This window comes from Galleria mellonella, unplaced genomic scaffold (genome assembly GCF_026898425.1).
Source record: "Galleria mellonella isolate WM207_F2 unplaced genomic scaffold, CSIRO_AGI_GalMel_v1 utg150, whole genome shotgun sequence".
Lineage (NCBI taxonomy): Eukaryota > Metazoa > Arthropoda > Insecta > Lepidoptera > Pyralidae > Galleria > Galleria mellonella.
Window position 1 is genome coordinate 3,054,721 of NW_026442002.1, and position 14,516 is coordinate 3,069,236.

At 39.1% G+C, this 14,516-nt stretch overlaps 2 protein-coding genes across 5 annotated transcripts in view; one reads left to right on the plus strand and one right to left on the minus strand.

The window, feature by feature from the left end:
• Positions 1–14,516, minus strand: part of LOC113514639 (leishmanolysin-like peptidase) — a 75,156-nt gene that overhangs the window by 19,244 nt on the left and 41,396 nt on the right. For both annotated transcript variants that reach the window (XM_052892230.1, XM_052892229.1), the window contains exons 3-4: positions 12,003–12,033; positions 10,676–10,758 (exon numbers count right to left, since the gene is read on the minus strand). In XM_052892230.1, the coding sequence (XP_052748190.1) occupies positions 10,676–10,758; positions 12,003–12,033 (114 nt within the window). The remainder of the gene's footprint in view (positions 1–10,675; positions 10,759–12,002; positions 12,034–14,516) is intronic.
• LOC116413336 (uncharacterized) lies at positions 1,472–9,585 on the plus strand. 3 transcript variants are annotated; one of them, XM_052892232.1, is made up of 8 exons: positions 1,472–1,603; positions 2,930–3,133; positions 5,614–5,775; positions 6,291–6,437; positions 7,669–7,840; positions 8,541–8,771; positions 8,974–9,118; positions 9,438–9,585. In XM_052892232.1, exons 2-8 carry the CDS (start codon positions 2,948–2,950, stop codon positions 9,568–9,570), a joined length of 1,176 nt encoding a protein of 391 aa, XP_052748192.1. In that variant the 5' UTR covers positions 1,472–1,603; positions 2,930–2,947; the 3' UTR covers positions 9,571–9,585. The 3 variants fall into 3 exon arrangements, with proteins under 3 accessions (XP_052748192.1, XP_052748193.1, XP_052748191.1); XM_052892233.1 differs by lacking the exon at positions 1,472–1,603 and adding an exon at positions 1,639–1,734; XM_052892231.1 differs by lacking the exon at positions 1,472–1,603 and adding an exon at positions 2,029–2,121.

A 14,516-nucleotide genomic window follows, 5' to 3' on the forward strand; every position in this document is an offset into this window, starting at 1 on the left:
AACATCGTGGACATAACATAGTACACAGTGTCTCATATGATACCCTCCTTACGTTGTCATTCCTATGGACTATAGTGCTTTTTTTATTTTTCAAATGGGCGATAATGGAATGGTAATCCTGAGTTAAGGGACCGCTAGCGTAGCACCAGTGAGAGATGATAGGTAAGGATGAAAAGTCAGGCTAGTTACCTCGTCATGGAATACACATGGAATTCAGCACGATGGTTTCTAGGGGGGGCAACATGAAGGTCAATATGACAGGATATATTGCTAATAATGGGACTGGTAGTTCGCATTACCAGTAATCCCTCCCCCCCCCCCCTATGTACCTTCAGGCATACAACTGTGAAAACCGCATCCAATTTCATGTTACAATTCTGTAGAACTCATGACGGGCTAACTGGCCTGACTTCATCCTCACCTATCATATCATTCCCAGTTGGTAGCTCGCCAGTGTAAACCAAAAGCACATGCGAGGTTACCAGACCATTAATTTATAAATATTTACAAACACCACACCGGTTTCGCCGTTCAATACGTTTTCAAAGACTGAATTGATTGCACGAAAGCAAACAAGTGTGAAAAAAAAAACCTTTAAAAATCAGATCTACTCTGGAATCCAATATCAATCCAATCTATTGCCAATGACAATTTTATACTGCACTCATGAAATTAAGTTAGAAATTAAGTAAGAATCGATTTGGTTTAACAAGTTACACTAATATGCATTTATTAGAACAATATGGAACCATTATGTCGCTAGTGTTGCAATTTTTTTTATGCAACTTAGAAAGGCAAATAAGCTGACGGCCCACCTCTGTCCCGTTCGTGTTTCAACCATGAAGCAGTTGTGTTTGCATGGCTGTGTTTCGGTTTGAAGGGTGGGATATGGCAGTGAATTTACAGGGTACAAAGGAATAACACCAGAGTCCTCAAGTATGGCAATAGAGGGTATCATGGGCAAAATAGTATACTCTGTTATGTGCATGGTACTCTGCTCACGTCTATAGACAACGATTTTTTTTATTGGATGAAAATGGAATGGTAACCCCGCCTGCGCTAACGGGATACGCTGGCGGGGCACCAGTGAATGGTGATCGATGAGGATGAAAACAGACCAGTTATCCCATCATGATGAATTCATCTGGAATTAATCTTGATAGTTTCCAGGGGGAACCGCGAGGAGGTCGACCTGGTTGGGTATATTGCTAGCAATGGGATTCTTAGTCTTCATTACTAATAATCCCTTTTCCCCCTATAGGCGACGATTACCATTTTCCATAAGGTGAGCCGTCAGTTTGTATGCTGAAAAAAACAAGCTTTCTAAACTATAGTTTTCTGAAAACAATGTAAATGCAAAGATTCAAATAGGTACAAATGACTTTTGTTTTTTTATATACATATATATGTACTTATTAAAGATATATTTGATACGAATGATACCAATATTTGATAAGAGATACTCTTATCACTTTATGATTACTGTCCGCTGATAGGATGGTCGGCACGGCCATTTTCAACTTACACGATAAGAAGCAACATTGTTTTGAACAATATCGTGGTGTTTTAGTTAGTGAAGTGTTTGCAATACTTATAGATTAAGGTAAGTGGTGTATTTAACCTTCTTTCCTTTCCCGCGGGTGTCGTAACAGGCGACAAAAGGACCTTAGTCGCCTCTTACGATGCGGTTTTGCGTTTTAGTTAGTGAAGTGTTTGCAATACTTATAGATTAAGGTAAGTAGTGTATTTAACCTTCTTTGCTTTCCCGCGGGTGTCGTAACAGGCGACAAAAGGACCTTAGTCGCCTCTTACGATGTGGTTTTGCGTCTAAGTTAGTGAAGTGTTTGCAATACTTATAGATTAAGGTAAGTGGTGTATTTAACCTTCTTTCCTTTCCCGCGGGTGTCGTAAGAGGCGACTAAAGGACCTTAGTCGCCTCTTACGATGTGGTTTTGCGTCTAAGTTAGTGAAGTGTTTGCAATACTTATAGATTAAGGTAAGTGGTGTATTTAACCTTCTTTCCTTTCCCGCGGGTGTCGTAAGAGGCGACTAAAGGACCTTAGTCGCCTCTTACGTAGTTACGTTTAGTTAGTGAAGTGTTTGCAATACTTATAGATTAAGGTAAGTGGTGTATTAAACCTTCTTTGCTTTCCCGTGGGTGTTGTAAGAGGCGACTAGAGGATCCTAGTCGCCGCTTACGATGGGGTTTTAGAGATATTTTCTCCCACAAATGCTTAGGTTATGGAATGAGCTCTCTGTCAAGGTTTTTAAGAGACTACAGTATTGGATTCATTAAAACAAGAGTAAAGAGGTTTTTTCAAGGTCGGTTACGGTCACGTAATGCCTCTAGTAATGCAGGCGTTCATAGACTAGGGTAACCCCGCTTACCGTTAGATGGGCCGTATGTTTACCACCTCAGTTTATACCACTGAAACTGACTGAAATACTAATGGAACAGAGGTACCCAAGCAAACGACTTATATACAAAGTTTCCCTCTGGTAATCTCTATAGAATCTAAGATAAATTCTAACCGTTTCTAACGTGATGTAGTTGTGTTTGCATGGCTGTGTTTCGGTTTGAAGGGTGGGATATGGCAGTGAATTTACGGGGTACCGAGGAATAACACCTGAGTTCTCAGGGATGGCAACGCATGGGGGGTATCACGGCCGAAACAGTATACTCTGTTATGTCCATGGTACTGCTCATGTCAATAGGCGACGGTTACCACTTTCCATCAGGTGGGCCGTCAGCTTGTTTGCTAAGTCGCATAAAAAAAACTGGAAAATTATTTTTTTATCTGAAAGGATACACTTACAGATAATAGAAATGCATAGAAATTTTAACAAAATTGGTTCAATTATTAAACTGGTTTTGCGGTAATTAAAGTCGGTTTTTTATGGGATATAATCTTTATATTATTGATTTCAGCCAGCCTATTTCAAACCCATGTCAACTAACAACACTTGGAGCGGAAGCCCAGCTTACCAGGGTGCTTCATGGATCCCTCAGCCAGCGCCTTGGGAGTACATCCCCAAATGGCCAATTCCCATCACTCCTCAGCCCAGCCCAGCCACATCACCCACGAGAAGCGAGATCCACTTAGATTTGGCGGGGAATAGTGGCTCTTTACAGGTAATTAATATTACTTTCGCCCACAAAATCAACAAAAATAATAACTCCTCTATAGCATTACGATTGTTTACTTCCATGTGACGTCACTGACGCCATATTGCTCAAAAGTTGCGTTTTGTCAATCTATTTAAAGTATACCAATTTATTATTAATTTGCTATTTTTTAAAGAAATATTTGTACTAATTCAAAAGAATCACTTTTCGCGGGATCTATGAAATCGATCCCAGAGATCAGTCAAATAGCCTATTTTAAAAATATTAAAAAAATATATACATTTATATGCATACTACATAAATGTTAAATATGTAGTATGCATGTAATGTAAGAAAGACTCTGTTTTCCGCACTTAGCCTCTCATTTGGGCCGTTGTGCGTATGAGTCGTGGCTAGTACAGCCAACCTAGCTCCGCCCAGAAGCGCAGAAGCTTCCTGGGTTCTTCACAGGCCTCACGGAGCGACCTCACCGTTCCGAGGATTTCTAAACGTCGATGGGCCACAGCCTCACGTTCCAGGATTACGTGAGCAGCCGTTTCTTCGCATGTAGTATGCATATAAATGTATATATTTTTATTGTAAATAGTTGTATATAAATAGTTCATGGAAATCCATAAATCATGTTATAATCACATCATCGTCATAAAATACTAATATCTAATTATACAATTATATTATATATATATAAGGTCATGTGATCCCTGCATAGAATAGGCTACCTCTTCCTTTCCCGCGGGTGTCATAAGAGGCGACTAAGGGAGGGCGAAAGATGGGCAGCAGCGCTCTCTTAACCCTTCTTCGCATAATGGTAGAAATTTCCATCATAACATTGAATGCGCAAAAATTATATAAAAGAACAAATTCACATTAAGTTGATCGTGTCTGGATACCTTTTTAACGTCTATTGCAGAAAAAAAATATATAGCTGTCAAATTTATTTTTTTTACCTTGATTTATTTTACCAAAAAAAGATCATGCAAAGAAGGGTTAAAACATCAAAGCCCAACTACAGTTGCCAAACCGCTTGCCAATTATAGCAACAACTGGCAAACACCTAATGGGGAACCTATGTTCGACAGTGGACAGTTAACGCTGATGTAACAATTATAATAAAACAAAATAGGTAGGATGATGTACCATTTTTGATAACATTGTCCACAATAAACACGGATTAATAGCACAAATAAATATAACATTATACCCATAAATGGAATTATTGATAAGATTAGATACAAAACTCAGTTATGTTTTTTTTTTAAATATCTTCAGTGCTATTGTACCGTACTATCCAATCAACTGCATTAAAATGCCAAGATCGGAACTTTGTACTTCGGAATTGTAGAATTTATCTAATTGCTTGTTTTCGTTATGCAATTTGGAATGGGCAAAATTTTATGATGATATTGGAATGATGAACCAGGTCAGCTTTCATCCTCACCTATCATCCCTCACTGGTGCCCCGCCAGCGTAAATTGATAGCACAGGCAAGGTTACATTTTCACCTTGTAACTTTTACAGCTGTATCTGTCATTTTAGTATACAAAAGTAATATTTTTTGATGGGGGGGAGGGATGTTTAGTAATGCGGACTACCAGTTCCATTACTAGCAATATATCCTGTCAGGTCGACTTCCACGTCCTGGGGATGTGCTAATATACCGGCGCATCCCCCGAAAATAGGGTGAGCACGCCATCCACCCTATCTTGAGAGAGGAGACCTGCTCTTACCAGCAGGGGGCGGGTCGCTGCCGTCGGAGATGTGGTGAGTGCGAAAGCGAACCCATGTCTCCGACATATGGCACCTCGAGGGTATATCGTCTGGTTTTTGGTGGGTACACCCCCACCTTACGGGGGGATTCCCACAATACCCATTCACCTGCATAAAGCATTTTCCAGACGTTAAAAAAAAGGCCGACTTCCACGTGATCCTCCCTGGAAACCATCGTACTGAATCCCAGGTTTATTCATCACGATGGGCTAACTGATCTAACTTTCATTCTCACCTATCATCCCTCGCTGGTGCCTTGCCAGCGTATACCGTTAGCGCGGACGGGGTTACCATTCCATTATCAGCCGTTAAAAAAATGTTTGAGAAAACCAATTTATTTCTATTGATACATTGAGACTTACCCAATGTATCAATCATAGTGATTATCACTTGACAATCATTGTTAGATTTATAAATGTTTACGTATCAAAGTGGATTAATGGATAAGTAAGAAATATCCGCCATGTGGTCCCAGCATAGAATAGCCTACCGCTTCCTTTCCCATGGGTATTGTCAGAGACGACTAAGGGAACTTTACAGTCGAGGGATGGACAGTAGCGTCCCTTTTAAACCATCATCAAAGCCTGACTGCGGTTGCTGACCTGCCTGCCAAGCATGGCAACTACTGGAAAAACCCCCAAGGGAGAGCCCTATGTTCAATAGTGGACAGTTAACGACTGATACCAAAATCATTATGCCAATAAAATACTTCATTTAAGGCACGCTACGAGAACACAAAGGACCAAGAAACCCTGACAGAACAGAGCCAGTCGGAAGACGAGGAACACCCTGTACTGTACATAGATCTACCAGAACCCGGCAACAGCGATGTGACTCAGAGGATCGGGCAACAAACATCAGCGTCATCTCGCCCCGTTCGGGTAAAGAATGAATTTTATCTTTTTATATTTTAACAGATATACCCACTCGACGGATTTTAACGAAACTTGGTACAATTATTCTTCATACTCCTGGGCAGGTTATAGTAGGTAGGTAGGTAGTAGTACTTTTCATCCCGCTACGATCAATAGGAGCAGAGCAGTGAAGGGAAATGTTGGGAAAACGGGAGAAGTTACTCCATTTTTAAGCTTTCGTAGCGTGTGCAGCCTTAATGGCTACTTTTAAAAATGTAAAAATGTCCACCCGTGCGACGCCGGGACGGACCGCTAGAAAATAAATAAAAATTTAACGAAATACATATTATAGCAGTTTCAGCATAGAATGTGTGTATATGTAACATAATTATAAATAAATAAATGGATTTCAAAATTTTGTTTCACTCTAGAAACTAAAATCTTTCATGACCAGAGGGTGACACTTTACATGAGTAATTTAGAACGTAAAATTGTGCCTCTTCAAGTCAAGACTTGTTTGAACTGTTAATGTATTTCTTCAGCCAACTGATCTGCCCATAAGACCACGTGGAAACAAGGTGGACTTGGATGAAAACCCAGTAGTTTACATCGACCTTCCAGAGACGAGCAACAGCGACGTCTGTGAGCCAAGGCGTGCCGAGACTGAAGAAAATCCTCCGTTCATTCAGGTTCATTTCAACAATTTTTTAACTTTTTTTTATACAACTTAGAATGGCAAACAAGCTAAGGGCCCACCTGATGGAAACTGGTAACCGTCGCCTATAGACATGAGCAGTACCGTGGACATAACAGAGTATACTGTTTCGCCCATGATACCCCCCATGCGTTGCCATTCCTGAGGACTCAAGTGTTATTCCTCTGTACCCAGTAAATTCACGCCATATCACATCCTTTGAACCGAAACATAGCCATGCAAACACGACTGCTTCACGGTTGAAACACGAATAGGATAGAGGTACCCAAGCAATCGACTTTTGTACAAGGAAAGTTTGAGAAAGTTTTTAATTTGCTAAGTATGTTAGTTTATTAAACGACTTCTTAAAAAATAAGAGTTCTGAAAACGTTGTTTTCAATTTGTTTTTAATATTTGTTACCTCAAAACTCCGTCATTTATAAACCGATTTGGAAAATTCTTTTATTATCTGAAAGGGCATACTTTCAAATTAGACCCGTAGAAATTTTATAAAAATCAATTCAATAATTTTCTTTTAAAATCAAATTAACTGATTTTGCCGTATTTGAAATAATTATTTCTGTGAAAAAAAAATTTTTGTCATTTGATTATATGGAATTATTTCGTTTAATTCCGCTACCATTAGTATACTTGCAACTGCCAACACTCCAAGATTAATTACTACTATTATTACCAGAATTTCTGATAGATATGGAAGGTTGTACCTTCCATATCTATCAGCAATCTCCGACTGCCATTTTGTTCACGCATATTTTGCGACGTGTTCTCTAAACGAGGCAACTTCAGGCAAATTAACAGACTGCTTAGAGTCTAGTGTTAACCGTACGACACTCAAACTACGAAACCCGAACTTAACTAGTGGTTAAATTAGAACCACTTCTTTCAACTATAATATTGCCCACCACCTGATGGTAAGCAGTTACCGTAGCCTATATACGCCTACAATACCAGGGGCATTACGCGCGACCTTGAAGGAACCTCTTTCTTCAAGGCAAGCAACACATGCGTAATTCTCATTCCATAATCTGATCATTCGTGAGAGGAAACATCTCTGAAACCCCGGTGTACGCGACCATCCAGCCTCTAAAGTATGGGACTTAACTCTCTATCGATAGCGAGCTATACGGTGATAGAAAAAAGCCGAACATCATGTTGAACAATTCTTCTGAAAACAGTCCGTTGTACAAGTACTTCTATTATTACAGGATACAATATTTTATGATCAATTCAAGGACAGAAGGATACAAATGCCGAATACACCCATAGACCAGAACAATGCCAGCACGTTTAGCAGCTTATCCTCCGGGGAATCTCTACCTTCGCAGAGACTGTTAAGTCTACAGAATAATTTAAATTCACCATCACCAGAATATGCAGGTAATGGTAACGACTAATTTATTTAAGCAGTACGTTGTATTTTTATTTACTAGGGTGGCAAAAAACGTGCTACCTGATGGTAAACTGTTACTGTAATTAATGAATGCCTGCAATAACAGAGACATTACTTGTGCATGCCAGCCTTGAAGAAACATCTTGACCCGTTCTCTGAAGTACCTCATGCTCTCTTGAGAAAACCTTGACAGAAAGCTGGTTCCTGAACCTAAACAGGCGAGGAGAACGCCTCTAAAGCTGTACGCGACTATCCAGGTTCTAAGGTGTAGAGGAGAATTCTGTCGTTAGCGAACAGGGCGGTGGTAGAAGATAGAATGGTGGGCAAAAGAATAAATTTAGATATTCGACTAGTATGGGCGATGTCGAAATGGGTGATAACTTTTTTTCCACTATCAATGTCCTGATGGCACTGATATTACGGGAGAGTGGGGTATTGGAGCAGTCAGGTAATAAGAGAGATAGCGCTTGGATGGTATCCTATGCATTCTCGTGCGCTCTTCGGTACTTTTACGTATTTATCAATGTGGAATAACGTACCTAACATTCCTAATAAAAGCGTTGAACCATTTATTCGACCTCCCCCCCCCCCCATCATAAATACGTTTAAAAAAAAAACAATGGTCGGCCTTATCGTTAAAACTACCTCACCCAGATTACATTATAAAGATATTAATTGTATTTTTAGGCAACACTGCAACATCACAGAGTCTACCATCGCCCACTGAGTTTGGATCCATCAGTGGTCACCAGGTCACCCCTGACGAGCACCGGTTCCCGCCGCATCAACAGATACCCTACCCAGATCCCCCGCCCCCTTATTCCCCTGTAAACTCCCAAGTAGTGACGCAGCCACCAATGACTACACCAACAATGACTGGAATGCAAGAACATTCCCGGACTATTTTCATCACCGAAGGTAAGCTGAATTTATCATCATTCATCATCTTACATCTACCAGAGGGACCTGTTCCATTCTGTTTCTACAATGTACAAAGTAGTTGTGTTTGCATGGCTGGCATAGCATGGCAAACTGAAACACCAGTTTGAAGCGAAGGGATATGGCAGTGAAATTCTTGAGGGCTATCATAGTATGCCCTTGTAATTTTTTGCCATTTCAGGTATGCCACAGAACTTGAGAACGCAAGCTCCAATAAGCAGGAAGTACATGTTCTGCCATCACTGCAGATTCAACATCAACAGTCTGGTGATACATGAAACAGGATGTATGACACATATATGGGCTATCATCTTGATGACGTTTGGGTAAGCTACAAGTTTCTTTGTAGTTTTTTTTATGCAACTTAGAATGGCAAACATAAAGCCTCTTCCAATTGGAAGGGGGGGGGGGATGCCATTAATTACTACGTTTGATAAGGTACAAGGTTAATCACAATTAGGTTTTGGTGATGTTTTACGCTGTCGCCCATCCCTCGACTATTAAATAAAAAAAAATTACTTGTTTTCCTTTCCAATATATATATATATATATATATATATATATATATATATATATATATATATATATATATATATATATATATATATATATATATATATATATATATATATATTTTATTTTCAGATTGTTCCCGTTCGTTATTCTGATATATTGGGCCAACTGGTGCAAGTACAAGAACCACTACTGTCCGCACTGCCACAAGAAGATAGCATACGTCAGACCTTGTGGATGTGAACGGATCACTGTGATTAAATAAACATTCTTTAATACATACTGATGTTTTATTTTTTTATTTTTCTTTTACTTTTCGTTACCAAAACGTTGTATAAACAAAGCAAGTATTTTTTGCTGCCAAAACGAACATAATATAGCGTAATAACATATTCGTTATCGAACCAGTATATAGATATGAACATTAAACAAACATCTATACACAATAAGAGCCACAGACAGCCCTCTATGTCGAGGCTGTTTCGACGCCGAACAAACGGCTGCTCACGTAATCCTGGAATGTGAGGCTGTGGCCCATCAACGTTTAGAAATCCTCGGAACGGTGATGTCGCTCCGTGAGGCCTGTGAAGATCCCAGGAAGCTTCTGCGCTTCTGGGCGGAGCTAGGTTGGCTGTACTAGCTACGACTCATACGCACAACGGCCCAAATATGAGCCTAAACGCGGAAAATAGAGTCTTTTTCACTTTCACATTTACATTCAGATTTAGACATGAGCAGTACCATGGACATAACAGAGTATACTGTTTCGCCCATGATACCCCCCATGCGTTGCCATTCCTGAGGACTCGGGTGTTATTCCTCTGTACCCTGCAAATTCACTGCCATATCCTACCCTTCAAATGGGGGGGGATTATTATTAATTAATGGGTTTTACCTGCCACATTGCTAACAATACACCCTATCAGGTTGACCTTCACACGGTTCACCCTCGTAGGAAACCATCGTGGTTAATTCTAGTGGAGTTCATCATGATGAGCTAACTGACCTGTTTTCATCCCTCACTGGTACTCCGCCAGCTTGTATCAATAGCGCAGGCGGGGTTACCATTCCACTATCACCTATCAAAAGAACCCTAAAAACCGAAACAGCAATGTAAACAGCTGCTTCACGATTGACACACGAATGGGACAGAGGTGCCCAAGCAAACGACTTTTGTACAAAGCCTCTCTCTGGCAAAATAATACTGGTTACTTTCAATATTTATATGCAGTTACAAATTAAAGTAAAGCAAAATTAGTTGCAATATTGCACTCCAGTAAAGACGTCTTACCTTGTTTGATAATAAAAAATTAACCTTAACAAATACATCTTAGAAATTAGATTAAGTATGTATTGAAATATCAACTCACCTATTCAACCTTATAGGACCTCCTGTCTTCCTAACCTTCAAGGCTTGCTCCCAAAACTTGACGGCATCAGGCAGTATTGTGTTCTGTGACAATCCAAATAATGTATGATTTATTTATTTAAAGGAACACCAACAGCATATTGCATTATAACACACTCACATATGGGGGGAAAGGGATTGTTAGTAATGGAGACTGATAATCCCATTGCTAGCAATATACCCAACCAGGTCGACCTCCACGCGGTTCCCCCTGGAAACTATCATGGTTAATTCCTGATGAATTCATCATGACGGGCTAACTGGCCTGTTTTCATTCTCATCTATCACCCTTCACTGGTGCTCCGCCAGCGTATCCCGTCAGCGCAGGCGGGTTTGCCATACCATTTTCACCCATCAAAAAAAAACACACACACACACATATAACAATCATTAAATATAGTACAATATTAATGCACACGCCTATTGAAGGTATTCACAGCATTCACTTTAACATAATTATACAGTCTGAAATGAAATGAACAATTTTGAAGAATTAAATAATACTAGATTACAAATATTTTAAAAGTTGCTTTATTATGTTATGGGTTAACAAACAATAATTATCCCCTTCCTTTCCCATGGGTGTCGTAGGAAGCGACTAAGGTAACTTAATAGACGAAGGATAGGCAGCAGCGTCCTTTTTAAAACATTATCAAAGACTAACCGCAGTTGCAAAGTCGCCAAGTGTGGTAACTACTGGCAAAGTCTCCCTTATGGGGAGGGCCTATGTTAAGCAGTGGGCAGTTAACAGCTGATATGATGGTTTACTTGTGCTCTCCCATTCTTAGAAAACCCTCAATAAAACCTCTCGTTTAGCAACTTTCGAACGCAACATTTTTTTTTTTTGGAAAAGAAGTAATTATTATAAAATAATTACTTTTGTTATTTCATCATCGTCTTCCTACCCTTATCCCAATTATTATTTGGGGTCGGCGTAATATGTTTTTCTCTTCCATTCTTCTCCAGACGCAGTCATTTCCGCATTCACTCCCATTCTGACCATATCATTTTATTAATTAATAAATTCTCTACCTACCGACTTGCGAAACAATATCACTGTCAAAAACATAAAGTTTAAACTGAGAGCTTATTTACTGTCTCACCTTGCTAAAACAGCAAAATACTAATGTAAATATTGACATTTGAGAACCGAATGTAAAGTATCACACACAAGCCCAAGAGGTTTAAGTGGTACTAAAAATCCAGTTTTTTTTTTAATGTATTTATGCATGCTAATTAAATTAAAAAAAAAAAAATTGTACGTGAAAATAAGAGAGATGTAAACTCACATTTATCATATCAAACTTCTCTGGTTCTAACCTGGAATAAAATTAAAAAAAAAATATTATTTTACTTAAAACTAACTATCAGGGGTGGCCGACTTGACTAGACCCAAGATGTACTGTTTACTGACGAAACCCTGTACGATCTACCAATTATTTTCTTTTTTTTTTATACAACTTAGAATGGCAAACAAGCTGACGGCCCACCTGATGGAAAGTGGTAACCGTCGCCTATAGACATGAGCAGTACAATGAACATAACAGAGTACACTGTTTCGCTCATGATATCCCCCATGCGTTGCCATTCTTGAGGACTCAGGTGTTATTCCTCTGTATTCAGTAAATTCACGCCATATTCCACCCTTCAAACCGAAACACAGCCATGCAAACACAACTGCTTCGCGGTTGAAACACGAATGGGACAGGTAGCCAAGCAATCGACTTTTGTACAAAGTCTCCTTCTTGAAATCGCAAATAAAACAACATAGTTCAGGACACAATTATGTAATATTGTAGTATTTTTTATTTCATTAAAAGGGAAAAACATAAAACTGAAATTTGTTCTTAGTAACTACTTATTTATATTAGTGTGAGCATTGCGTCTGCGCATCTTCCGCTAGATTAGCAAAATAACATATTACATTTTTTTACTTTCCACAAGCGACCGGTCGATCGCGACCGACTCCCAATCTATATAAATAAAAATTCAATCGCTAATGTGTTGCCAAGTGCAATAATTGACAACGGCTGAATCAATCACGGCTCGCCATCGACAGGGAGTTCACCCTCATACCTTACAGCCTAAATGGTCGCGTACAACGCGGTTTCAGAGATGCTTTCTCCCACGAACACTCAGGTTATGGAATGAGCTTCCTGCCGAGGGGACTACAGCATGTGGTTCTTCAAAAGGGGGGTAAAGAGGTTACTTCAGGGTCGGCAACGGGCGCGTAATACCTCTGGTATTGCAGGCGTTCATAGGCTACGGTAACCGCTTACCATAAGGTAGGCCGTATGCTTGTTTGCCACCTCAGTGGTATAAAAAAAATTAGGCTATTTGTTCTCTTTAAATATTTGTTAATGATCAAGGAAGGTTCTAATCGAGAGATAAGACAGTCGGTACAACTTCAAGATAAAGGTGCAATATTATTATTATATTATTCATTTGTACGAAGCATTTTAGAATTCAATTCAATTATTTGGAACCCTCATGAAACAAAATACAAGATAATGATAGAAAGAGTTCAGAGGAAATTTGCACGTGTTCTATATAGTAAACTTTACGGCTACTATCCTTATTTGTACCCATCACTGTTCGTATCCGGTATGGTAGGTCTAGACACGCTCGAGGTAAGGCGAAAGTGCAATTTGATGATGCACTATTATCAGTTGCTCAACGGCGGAATAGACAATCCTGCAACTCTTAGCCGTTGTTCTTTGTACGCACCACAACGCTGCATGCGATTGCGTGCTTGTAGACTACTATCGGCACCGCCGGTTCGTACCTGTACTGCTCAGTTTGCTCCCACGTATCAGGCTATTTCTCTGCTCAATTCTCTGATTGCTCAGCAGCCAGATATTGACATATTTAATTACAAAAGGAGTATATTTTTAAAATGTTGTACAAAATTTGTAAGTTTGTGAAATAAAACTTTGGCTCACTACACTTTTTGGGAAACTGTAAGTGTAGTGAAAAATTTTCAAATAAATAAATAAATAAATAAATAAGGATGGAAAATTATCCAGAAATCTCACACTTTCAAAAATTCATACATTATCTACTGGGCATGATTAAATAAATTTGATTGAAAAAATTCGTCACGATGGGCTAACTGGCCTGCTTTCACCCTCGCCTATCACCCCTCACTGGTGCACCGCCAGCGTATACCGATAGCGCAGGCGGGGTAACCATTCCATTATCATCCATTAAAAAAAAATTGATTGAAACTAAAATATAATTTATTGAAATTAATTTCACAATAATAATAAATCTTTCATTGAATAATCTTTGATGAACTATGCAAATTGAGATTTCTAATCTTATTAATATGAATTGTCGATGTCTGTGTATGGGAGCCATTTAAGAAAAAAATATATAAGAACAATAGAGAATAAAAGAAGGAATTTTTAGAAACTATGTCTATTGAAAGAGAATACATTTATTTATCAAATTTGAACGAAGGTCGTTTGCTTGGGCACCTCTGTCCCATTCAACCAGTGTTTCAACCGTTAAACAGCTGTGTCTGCATAGCTGTATTTCGTATGTTGTAATCACTTACATATTAAGTAGTTAAAAAAATTATTATATATGTAAATTCTAACCACTGAATTCAATATTTGAATGTCGTTTGATGTGGCGAAACATAATAGACATCTTGTAAACTTGACAAATGCAACATCTTATTTACAATGTTTCTGGCAAGTTTTGTAAAAAATACTGTGTTACAACCGTGAAGCAGTTGTGTTTGCATGGCTGTGTTTCGGTTTGAAGGGTGGGATATGGCGTCAATTTACAGGGTACGG

Excerpts from the sequence above, each read along its gene's own strand:
- LOC116413336 (XM_052892232.1), top strand. The coding sequence starts at position 2,948 with ATGTCAACTAACAACACTTGGAGCGGAAGCCCAGCTTACCAGGGTGCT. Across the intron at positions 3,134-5,613 it reads GGAATAGTGGCTCTTTACAG|GCACGCTACGAGAACACAAA; the intron begins GTAATTAATATT and ends ACTTCATTTAAG. Across the intron at positions 9,119-9,437 it reads ATCATCTTGATGACGTTTGG|ATTGTTCCCGTTCGTTATTC; the intron begins GTAAGCTACAAG and ends TTTTATTTTCAG.